The 11,786-nt window shown below is 41.6% G+C and overlaps 1 protein-coding gene across 2 annotated transcripts in view; it reads right to left on the reverse strand.

Moving 5' to 3' along the window:
- Positions 1–225: 225 nt before the first annotated feature.
- LOC103175956 (c-Maf inducing protein) overlaps positions 226–11,786 on the reverse strand; it is an 89,371-nt gene continuing 77,810 nt past the window's right edge. Inside the window, exons 11-21 of one of the 2 annotated variants that reach the window (XM_042340232.1) lie at positions 11,361–11,426; positions 10,780–10,806; positions 10,280–10,328; positions 9,367–9,474; positions 7,703–7,819; positions 6,292–6,432; positions 5,719–5,766; positions 4,212–4,358; positions 2,800–2,905; positions 2,091–2,161; positions 226–1,530 (exon numbers count right to left, since the gene is read on the reverse strand). In XM_042340232.1, the coding sequence (XP_042196166.1) occupies positions 1,477–1,530; positions 2,091–2,161; positions 2,800–2,905; positions 4,212–4,358; positions 5,719–5,766; positions 6,292–6,432; positions 7,703–7,819; positions 9,367–9,474; positions 10,280–10,328; positions 10,780–10,806; positions 11,361–11,426 (934 nt within the window). In that variant the 3' untranslated portion in view covers positions 226–1,476. Of the gene's footprint in view, positions 1,531–2,090; positions 2,162–2,799; positions 2,906–4,211; positions 4,359–5,718; positions 5,767–6,291; positions 6,433–7,702; positions 7,820–9,348; positions 9,475–10,279; positions 10,329–10,779; positions 10,807–11,360; positions 11,427–11,786 lie in introns of both variants that reach the window. The other variant, XM_042340231.1, reaches the window with a different exon arrangement.

The raw sequence follows: 11,786 nt of genomic DNA on the forward strand, positions 1-11,786 counted from the left end.
GATTCAATGCAGAACTCTGGCACACTAACCTGATTAAGACTGAACCAATTAAAAAAAACAGAAGGGAAAAGTGATGAAAGCTACTTCGCGACAAGGTATAAAACAGAAACAAAACAATCTTGGCTTCCATTCCTGGACAAGTTTCATAGAAAACAAAGTACACGTCACAATTAAAAAAAATCTCCCCCGCCCCCTTTGAGGCAACCATGCTACAAAAAATGACGAGTTAAACTTTGCTCGTAATACAACAGAAGGCTCAAATGATGTCAAGGCGACAGAATGAGTGGTTGGCAGGTTGAAGGGGAGGAAAACAAATAATCAATGCTTCGTGAAACGTTAATTGTGGTTGCCATTCGTGGACAGATAAAGGGGAGCTCACTGATTTTTAATTTGACCATTTAATTTTTCTACCAGAATCATGCAAAATCACGCATGCATGACACTATGCACAAATCTTGGGAGGGAAGGGGAAGATAAAGAGGAGGAAGGGAGAGGAATGGATTTAAATAGGACAAAAAGCATTTAAGGAAAAAAAACAAGGAGTTGCTATAAAGAGTTTTTTTTTCTTTTTTTTAATCTTAAAACCGTTGTGCGCAGTTCTCTTCGGAGGGATCTCGCCACAGCTTCCGAGCAAAAAATAAAGGGTTCGGTAAATTGGTCTTTTTGAAAAGAAATGTCTTGTGTTTCCTTCGAAGTCAGAATTTTTACAAGCTTTTTAACTCATCGAAGGCCTGCAAAAAATTGCTCTTATAGTTTTTCTTGTATTTTTGAATCTGGTAAAAGTCACTTGATCCAAGAGGACAGACGACAGCAGTTCATAAAGGCAAATTAAAACCCACTTACAAGAGCACTTTCAGGCTACAAGACAGCCAAAAAAAACATAACTACTTTATACAGTACTATACGCGCGAAAAAAAACAAATAAAAGAATTGCAATCCATAAATAAGAATCAGGTCCCAGACCTGTTGTGTGAACAATTTCTTAAATATGTGTGTTATGTATACCTTATGTACAAAAAAAAGATAAATCATGTTGCATTTCATTGCAAGGGTTCAAGACAGCAAATGTAATGTTATCCATCAAAAAGAGTCGATTTCTTCAGCCAGAGATAAAAGTGGGATCTTCCAAATCGGTTTTTGACATTGGTCCGTTCAAGTAGACGAAGTAAACGAGAGAGAGAGAAAGATATTCTGTTTTACACACGGCATGAACACAAAGGCGATTAATGACCAAAAGAGGTCCCACTGGCTGCCAGCTTGCTGCTCGCTACACACGGCTCATCGTCTGAAATTAAAAAGCGTTAAGAATGAAGCAGGTTCCTCATGAGCCCTGCACTACAAGCCTCTGTCGAAAGGGCCCTGGGCTGGCAACCCCAGCGCTTCCTTGGCCCAAGGTAAAAATGCTGGAAAAAAGATCTTTTCTTCTTCCGCAAAAATAAGGTCGATTTCTCGCTGGCTTTCTCTGGAGCAGCACTTTCACCAGGCCTCTGTGTAACGAACATCCACTTCTTTGAGGTTTGGCAGCTTCGCCTACAGAACATTGGTGGAAGGCATAGCAATTAGTTTCTAATCTGACTTCATGGAACATCTTTTCTGTTTGGACCGCAGTACCAGAATCACGCAAGTCTAAAGTTGGCTACACTGATTCAAATCCATGGGTACTTATCGGAGATGATGACATTAGGATTGGAATTGATGGCTTCTTTGAGCACTTTGGGATGTCCAACTGACTTAAAAGGCACTGCACACATGTAAATTGGGTTGTAATTGTATTCTGGTTTGCCAATCCTAATATGGACTTCTACCGGGACATCTATTCTTCTGTCAAGAAGTCCTGGTTGGAACCTAATGTTACTGGATTTTAACTCGATTTCCTAATTTTTCATCAATCTGTTTCTTTGGGGGGAGTTAACATAACTACTCTTCCTTACCTGCCTTGATGCTTACATTTTAAGACATAGTAATGAAACTCGGTGGAGTTTCAGGTCCCTTGTGTTAATCCTAATGCTGTATGCTCTTCCTGAATTACAATATTTGCAAATTTTGTGCCATAATTTAAGGCTACAGCATTGCGCAGGGCAAACAGTTACCTTGAGATCTTCATATGTATCGACGGACAGTTTGGTACTATTCATGTTCAAGCTGCACAGACTCCTCATGGCTAAAAAGTAAAGAGGAAATTATTCTTATAAGTATTGACAACCAGGAAACACAAATGCAGTGAGTGATACAGTGTTAAAATAGTGGAACCCAAAAATGTCTAGACTTTCAGCCCATCAGATCAGTGCTGTTATTTCCTGTGTGCAGCACAAGAAGTATCGTCAGCAGCAATATAATGAACCTTGGGGGTGAAAATGCAATATTTCACAACAGATGTGATAATTATATGTAGTTTTAATTACTGCTTATCCTCTGAGCCATCCGATTTTCAGATCCTCAAATACACGGCACTCTGCAATTGGGTTCCTGGGATGCTTTGGGGATCACAGAAGCTGATTGAGGAAATTATCTTAGTACAGGTACAGCAGAACAAAAGGGGAAAAGGTTCAAGGATGTGAATTTCAGGAGAGACACCAGGACATTGTTCTTTATCAAACGGATAATTATCGACTGGAACAGGTTGCCAAGTGTTGAGGCCAGGATGCTGGGACTCATTTAAAAAAAAGTTGAATTTTGCGATGGGAAGAATGTAGGGTGGGAGACTGAAAGCTGAGATCAAATGGGTCAAAAGACCCTCTCCATTTCCCACTCCACACCCCTTGATCTTGTAAGGCCCAGTCAAATGGCTGCAGTACTCACAGCTAAGTGCCAGCAATCCAGAGTCCGTGACTGGCGTCTCACACAGGTTCAGAACTTGCAGTGACGTAAGGTGCTCGGAGAGAACCCGTAGCCCAGCATCTCCAAACTGTAAACAAGACATAAAGCTCAGTAAATAAAACCACATCACGGAAACAACTAGGCCACACATCCTGTCAGGATGGTATTAACATTTTCTTTATCTTTCGAATTTCTTTTTCCTCCAACCCATCTTATTCTTAGAAGCGCATCTCAGTCAACAGAGGGCCTGACTCGGGTAACGGAGGAATCCTTTTAATTGTCACAAGTGAAACAAAATGTGTATTCATTTCCTCTGGAAAGATATTCATTGAAAGTGCAACTAAGTTGATGTTTGTCACATCAGACGACATGCAGCTCAAGATGTGTGAAACGGGTAATTTCAATCCCTGGCTGAGACCAGCAAACACTGCAAGGACTGGGGGTTCAAATCAGCAAGTTCCCGGTCTGCAAGTTGCATCTCTATTTCACATCCAAGGGTTATTATTATCATTAGTATTATTAATATTCCACAATTCAGAGCAATCGTGGAATTTCAAGACCAAATGGAAAGGCGCTATATGAATGTAAATTTAGATTGTATTTGACATAGCGCCTTATCACGTCACTGAGACGGAATATACTGTAAAGTGAATTGATTGCGTATTTTGTGGGTGAAACGTGGCAGCCAATTGCGCCCAGCGGTGGAATTCCAGGCCTCTTTGTGTCAATGCCAGTAAATCATGCCAAACTGATATCAAAAAGATGTTACACAACTATCTATTTTATCGTTACTCATGTGGTCGGTCGCTCAACCTCTGTGTTCCTCTGACCGATAGCGTTTCAGCAGAATAAGGCTGTGCATGTTTCCGTGTATGTGTGTCACAAGTCATTCATTATCACACGTTGCAACACTGTGGGTTACATTATGAGCAGGAAGTGGGCAGGTGACTTGCTCCAATGTCCCCCTCTTTAACCACTACCTAGAAGTATGGGTGCACTTTGGTAGACTCCGCACTTCCCAGTGGATACAGTTGTTTTTGAAACAAAGTGCATTGTGGTGAAAAATTAGTTGTTGCAGTTCCTTTTTTGAATAATTCAATTGATCCAGCTTTAGCAATAACAAAAACAACTTGCACTTATATAGCATGCTTTATGTAGGATAAGGTCCCAGAGCTCTTCACGAAGATGGGGTCGGAGACCGAACAAGGGAGAAAGGGGAAATAGCAGGTGACTATAAGCGTGGTCCAAGAGGTAGATTTCAAGGCAGGATGTAAAGGAAGAAGAGAAAAGCGAAGCGATGTGGAGGAGAGGAAGAGAATTCCGCATTCAAACAAGACTAACGAAGGACAGGACTAGAAAAGACCATTGGCAGGTAGGAATGAGGAGCTGCTTACCTGGGTGGACCACAAGTTTAACTGTTTGAGGGACGGCAGCTTGATTAACTGTTCTGCACAGGCACTGGTGACGTTGGTGAAGGCCAGGCTGAGATTTTCCAGGTTTCCAAATGACCCAGAGCTCAGTAATCTGGCCAGGTCTGCGTCCTGAAATTCACAAAGAACATAGCGCATAAACACACAACTTACTTACACCGAGCTTGCCCAAAAGGATCAAAGATGCAGATTTTATATCAAAGGTTACATTAACTTAATTCCCAACTGCACTGTAACACACAATCTGCAATGTTATCCTGATTTGCTTTAATAATTAACTAAAACATTTTTAGATTCTCTCAGTAGTTTAGTAGCTCAGTTGCTAAAGACTTTGCAGTCTGGCATTCACGAATGGGAAGTTGTAATTAATGCAAAGAATCCAGTTTGTGAATATTGCAAAATGGGCCTGCCAAATCAAAAGTACGGGGTAAAATCTGCAACTTTTCATCAAATACATTCAACTTGATCTCAACAAATGCAAATACACCAACAAATGCACAGTCAATGCACTTGGCAGAGAAGGCTATGGAGTTCTTTGAGACGTTTTCAAAGTGACAAGGCGCCGTATCAAATGAAAGGATTTTTAATTGTAATGAAACGCCAGAGATTTCACCTCCGCATTGTATAATATCTGGGCTTAGAGCTCAACGCATAAGATCTCCCATCCCCATCGTCTTACCATCTCAAAGGCTAGCTTTTCAATAAGCGTTTGGGAGATCAAGCTGAGCAACAAGACAAAAAAAAGTTACGGTAATTGCCAATGAAATTATCAGGTGGTTGACAGACAGTTACCAGTTGAGACAACAATAGTTTCTGAGAGGAAGTTAACCCTCGGTGACTTGCAGTAATACTAAATCTGAAACTAGTTAACTGCAGATAATTATCTAGTCTTGGTAATTACAGAGGTGACACATACAGAACTCTGCTGTTTGTGGGGATGATTTATTGCCCGCAAGTTTCAGTAATGACAATGAATTTAGGGTTAGAAGATGGTGAAGGCAGAAGGGCTGGTGTTTATCATAAACCTTCAGACTGGAGTTGCCGTCTAGAGTCGGGAACAAAGGACCAGATTGAAAATGTGGAGATTGTAGAGAAGTTCAAATTAAGCAAGCAGGCGTAGACTCAACCAGACATAGGATGTCTGTGTTTCTTTTTGACAATACAGAAGTGACACGACTCACTCCTAATAATAATAACCCTTGCATTTGGATACAGCGACTTATCACAGCTCAAAGCGCTTCATAGGATCTACTGTGAAGTGTCGTGACAATATATTTTGTAGGCAAACGTGGCAGCCAATTTGCACACAGCAAATTCCCACTGACTTTATTGGGGGGGTGGGAGGAGAGGGAATTGTTGGCCAAGACACCAACTCTTCCTTCTTTTTTAAAAAGATAACAATAGCAGTATAAGGAGACTGGAGACAGAGACAGGCAAGTATCGAAAATTTTCAGGTTAATATCCAACTCACCGTGGATTTCGAGGGTAGTGTTAGGCGAGTGGGTCCACCCTTCCTTTGCTGCATTAAAGTACACAAAACATTTGAATTAATTTGTGGATTCATGTGTTGTTTCTCAGAAACAAAACTTAACTCTACAGCCATTGTTACAGATGATAATTATCACATTCAAATGTCTTAATAAACTTCAACGATTACACTCTAATTTCCTCCTGAAACTGAAACCCAATTTGCACTTGTCGGCTTAAAAATGTTTTTTGTAGCTGTGCCTTCGGGTGAATCAGCGCTGGGGAACGAAAGTTTCCAGCAAACAATCTCTCTTTCTCTCGTTCCCCAACAGTGCAGGTTCCACTCACCCTTTGAAGGGTACTATTGATCAAGTCTAACATTTCCCCTTCTCATGAGTCACCCGAGCGGACTATTTGCTGGGAATTTGATGTTTGAGGGAGGAAGTAAATCGAACAATTCAATGCAAGACAAGCTCATAGTTTCCCTTCACTGAGCAATGGCAGCCAATCCTGAATCCCTAGGTTTGTCCAATGCACTGGACTGGGATTGTACAAAATAAGGAAATAAGGAACGTACCAGCTCTTTTAACTCCCTTTGTCTGTCACAGAGCTGTTCATACATTTTCTTTCCAACGTCTGTGCTCTCCAAGGTGGAGATGATCTGAAGCTGTGTGTCCTTGTTGTCTATGATGTTGTACTCGAGCATCAAGCACAGGATCTAGAAGTTAAGGAGGAGGGAAGGTATGTTGTGTGTCAAAAAAGTAACATCTCATCGACAACTGCGGATTAGCAGAGCATCTCCAAACATCTGAAATCCCCTATTCATCATAATGCTTGCATAGTTAATTAAAACAGAACAAGTGCCCTTCACTGAGCCCACTTAAGACATCCTGGAGATATCCTCTGCTTCTCCTGAAGCCCGAAATTCCTTACGTGTCGAAGAACACATTCAATGCAATTGTTCAAGATCTGCGAGCGGAAAGACGGCTTCTGAATTAAGACAGACTTTAAGGGATTTCCAAGGTTCTGAGCCATCTGAAATTTCACGCAATTTAAGACAGGGTGGAATTTTGGGCCAGTGGTTTCCAGACTTCCAGATGTAGGCAGTCAAAGTTAATACTAGGAAATCTCATGGCCCAACAGAGGAAATCATCCCCAATGTCTTTCAACCCCCAATTGGTGAGGCTTCAATCCCCCCCTCACCCCTTCCCAGTATTGACATCCGCTGAGTCTTAAAGTACAGACGTTAAAGGCTTACGAACGGCCATATCTTTTAAATTTGATTTATTTTCTGTTGTTGGAAGTTTGAGGAATGCAACCAGGAAATTAGTGATTGATTCCCTGTGAAGCACAGGAGGGAATGGTCAGCATCACATACCAGCATAGAACTGGAAACGCGATGTCACAATAACCTCCAAATCCCTTTCTTCCACATCATTCACAGTTACCAACAGCTACTTACAAATGCTAAAACCCTCGCTTGATATAAGCTGAGCTACCCACATAGACTTTACAACGAGGAAGTGATAGTACATGATTATTGTAAGAGTAACCACTAATATATGCCTGCCTTAAACATGACACGGTCAGGAATTTCCAATGATAATTCCATTTGAATGTGGACAAGGAGGTCTTTAGGTGTGTTTAACATTGGATTACCATTAACCAGACAAATGTAGTGNTTTTTTTTGTCTCCCCAAACTTGTTTCTTGCGCAGGGTGCAAAAGCAAATCCTGTCGGGCTAAACTCAGTCCTTCCAGACTCGGCTGAGATTCAATCTCACAATTTATGAATCTGAACACAGAACTTCAATAGAATTACAAAGATTGACCCCGTACAGTCCCATCAGAACAGTTTGGAAGACTTCTAAATAAAAATAATAAATAGTTTGGGAATGCAAGATTTGATTTCTCCCTCTGCAACTACTGACAATCACACATAAAGCAGGCATCCGTTACGTTGATATTATGAATCGTGCATGGCCTTACTTCAACCATCGTCTGATTTCCTCTGAGTGCCAGCAGCATACACGGTCCCAGTTTGTTCTCAGCCAGTGACAGCAGGAACTTTTTCGTCTTGTAGCAAGAACCCATTAAGATGTGCACCTGAGGAGAAAGAGAATGATATGCAACTTCAGTCAGTGGTGAACCCTGCAGTAAGACACACTACGTTGATACTTTTCTGATCTCTGTACAGATAAGAATCAAAATAATAATAATCCTTGCATTTGATATATATAGCCCCTTATCATGTTTCTCATGTGTATTAGTTATTGCTCCATTGGTGGCCAACAGGTTCCCCAGGTCGGGGAACAAAGCAAGAAAAAACACACACACTAGTTAAAAAAATATACATTAATATAAAAAACAAATGCTAAAGGAAATGAAAGCATTTTAAACGAGCCCTACTGCTCCTGCCCAATAAGACATGCACGTACAGGCTAAAGCTAATGCAGAACGGTGCAGAGGTTTCAAAGGGAGTTGATGGGGTTCTTCCTGGGCGGGTGGGATTGAGACGCAGACAATATTATCTGGCTACGTTTTTCACCTGCCCTAATACTGACCTCCTCCCGGAGTCTGACAGAGATGCCTGTGCAAGTTCACTCGGTCCTTCCTGCCGATTATGGTTCACAGCTTTCAAGTGGTTCAACTAAAGTTCAAGCGTGAGTGACAGTACGAGTGAGGAGAGCTAGAGCAGGGGCGAGTGAGGACATAAACAGTGCCTCTATTTATCCTCGCAGCGCAGTTCCCTCCAGCTCCTGTTTACACTATAGCTGCACATTTGCGTTAGTTTAGTGTGGATTTCCACATGATGTGCTCCAAAGAGCAAAGTACAAGCACTACAGAGGCGTGCACCATTATCTCAGTGATATCCCTCTGAAATCTGTACCAGGCTGGTAACATAGCTACATGTCAGCACATGTGTGAATCAATAAGTCGACACCTCTTGGTACCTAAACTGACTGACAGCGGCATTTCTTCTTATAAGCCCTGTGACATAGTCATTGAACTTCAGATGTTCTGACCCAAACTCAATGTGATCTGTATGGAGATTAGGCTGCTCAGTGGGCTGCTGCTACGACTGATTTAAACACAGCTTCGCTCCCGTCCTCCCAGGTCAATCTCCAGTCACGGCATCTTGAAGGGAAGGAGGGAGGAGTGGGGGACCTCCCTTGGTGGGAGGCAAGGATAAGGCGCTGCTGTCTAAACTTCGTGCCTGGCTCTGCTCTGAACTCCTTCATGAGATGGAGACGAGGTAAACAAAATGTCTTGATCAATGAGGATTAAGTTCTGTTGCTGCAGAAAGCTACACTTCAAGTGGCTGATTTAGAAACTAAAATACTTCAAATTCAACGCACAGAGGGAGCAACGTCAATAAAACAACCATTTCTGCTCAGCACAGGGAGTAACTAAAGGCAACACGAGTGCTTTGAAAGAAAGTTTTCATCTATGTTTTTTTCAACGGGCGATACGCAAGCTCTGGTTACTACAGCTTGGATGATTTGGGAGTCACTTTACTGCATACAAATAAAAAAAACGAAAGGTACACACAGAGGTTTCAACCTCGTTTAAACCGACGGAAGTAATGACCAACTGGTGTTTAATTGCAACATAAACAGAAGGTATTAACTCACATTATTGCAAACACGTACCATACTGGCAAAAAGCTCCCCATCATCATCGCACGCTACTCCTCCAGGACTGTACAGCTGGAACCAGCCATCCTTGCCTGCCCGAACACTCAACAAACACGAATGGACCTGTCAGGATTCAGTTAATCAATGTCAGTGTCTGGGCTGACAAGCTGGTGCCTGTGTTTAACATGGCCACAAGAACCCATGTTAATCTGGTACAGGTTGACCGTTTATGTCGGAAAACCATTTGCTCTTTGAATTTCAGATCAATTTTGTGTTTTTGCTATCAACCAACCAGTCATTTCTGGCCTCTTGGCCTGACTAAAACCTGGGGACCTGACTAAAACCTGTGGATCTGACAGCAAACAAACGAGTGTATCAAGGTGCAAATGACTTTTCTTTTCACAAACACTGATCAGGGCAAAATAATTAGAGAAATTAAACGAGGTCGTGATGAACTCGATATTCCTTCCACCAAGCCTCCGTTCTAGGACCACCAAATGTTAAATCTTTCTGTGCTGAAGTGCGATCTCAAGAATGCTGTTCGTTTTTATATCTAGCACTCTGTCAAAGACTCGTCTTCAGGGTCAGTCTGCCAGGACGCAAGGTTGTGTGTCAAGGATGATTTGTAACTGTGGTATTGTCACAGTTTTATCCAACAGCATGTATTAACCATTTTTCTGAACCTGTTTCCCCCCCTGCCACCCATCTCAACACTTCCACACTATTGTCTAATAGAAGGAAGGATCTCATAAAAAGAGTGTTTTATATGTCCTTCCATCAGTGTGGGAAATTATAAACATGAATTACAGCAGAGATGGTAATAGATCAGAAAACGAACTAAAGGGCGAATTGCTATTTGCATATTAAAAAAAACTATGATTGTCATTTGATTTGATATTTGAATGGAGATTTTTGTGATTTCACTCACCTCTTGTCTTGGGTCTTCTGCAAATCTCTGTATGACATACTTCAATTCCCTGAGAAAGAAGCATAAGTAGATTAGGACCACATTCATTTCTGTGTCTTCAAATTGTACACGTACACGTTGAAGGGCAGAATAATGTAACAACGATTTGTCAGATAATGGGAACTCTGTTAGAGGGAACGTTTCAGGGGGCTGGAGTGTCCCTGCTTGGCAAAGTAAATGTTAAATACAAAAGAGACATTGGACAAAGTAAAACAATCAGAAATATATGACATATGGGCTTCATACGAACAGGTTTGTTAACCTGGAGAAGCCAGAATATATATTTAAAAAATGACCCTTGGCACTATTTACCTCACAGTGTTAATACAGCAAAAGGAAATTAAAGAGGAATGTACATTTATCAAGTTGGTTTCAAAACTGAACTTGCACCAGTGAATTATCAGGCTTCACAAAAAAAGTTACAAGAAAGATCTTTTAGATGTCTGAGAAACGTCACTTACTTTGTGAACTTCACGTGTGCGAGTGCCCTGTTGGAAAGAAATATTCAAGTGTGATTATTCGTAAAGTAATAATGTCACTACTCTCTGGTTTTGCTACCTTTCAAACTGTTGGGGGTGAAATTTGGGGTATTTCATGATGGGAGTCCATGAGAGAACTCAAAATAGGAGAGGGCAATAAGAAGCCGTGGAATAGAAACAACATCACAGACTAGTTGGGCTGAATGTCTCGTTTCTGTGACGCATCACTCTATGCAACAATAACAACGCTGCCAAATTTCACCTCCAAATGCAGCATTTAAACAGAACATCATAAACTGCAGTCAGACAATGCATTGGAAACTACTTGGTTTTGGTCAGCAGGGTGTCGGACACATGCAGAAACCAATCACTAAGCTCAAGAGTATCCAAGCTACTACAGTGTTTATACTCCACACGAGTCTCCACCCATTCCTTTATTCCCTCCCATACCCTTCTATTCCTCAAACCCTGTGTTGTAACTCTTGATATGGCAGGGAATTCCTGCGCTTCGAACATCAATGAGAACACAATGAGTGGCGCACTGCAGGCTTTGATGTACTTACTCTTTGGGGAAGGGAATGGGCTGAAGCAGGCTGGCAAGAGCGGGTCTCCAGTCATCGTAATCTGACCTGTGGGACACAAACAAACCCAAACTACTTGTTACCGAGCTGCGTATATTTTCCCTGATCTGCAATTCCATGATTTCTACAGAAAACTCAGGATATGACGTTACATCGCGCAAGGGAGTGCAAATAATGACCAGCGTCTTTTCTAAGGGAAATCAATTCTGTCACAAAGCTCATCACTCTCTGGGTTTCATGTGGTGCTATTTTCAGACATCACAAAAGGAGGATGGGATGAACAAGCGCATCGGAGCTGGTCAGGACATTGGGGTTGGTTACAGTTATTGGGTTACAGTCAGTAGGAGTGAATTTTTCACTGTTGAATGCGATTGATTCACACAAATTCAACATAAACCAAGTGATTCA

The sequence above is a fragment of the Callorhinchus milii genome, unplaced genomic scaffold, assembly GCF_018977255.1.
Source record: "Callorhinchus milii isolate IMCB2004 unplaced genomic scaffold, IMCB_Cmil_1.0 Scaffold14, whole genome shotgun sequence".
Taxonomy (NCBI): Eukaryota; Metazoa; Chordata; class Chondrichthyes; order Chimaeriformes; family Callorhinchidae; genus Callorhinchus; species Callorhinchus milii.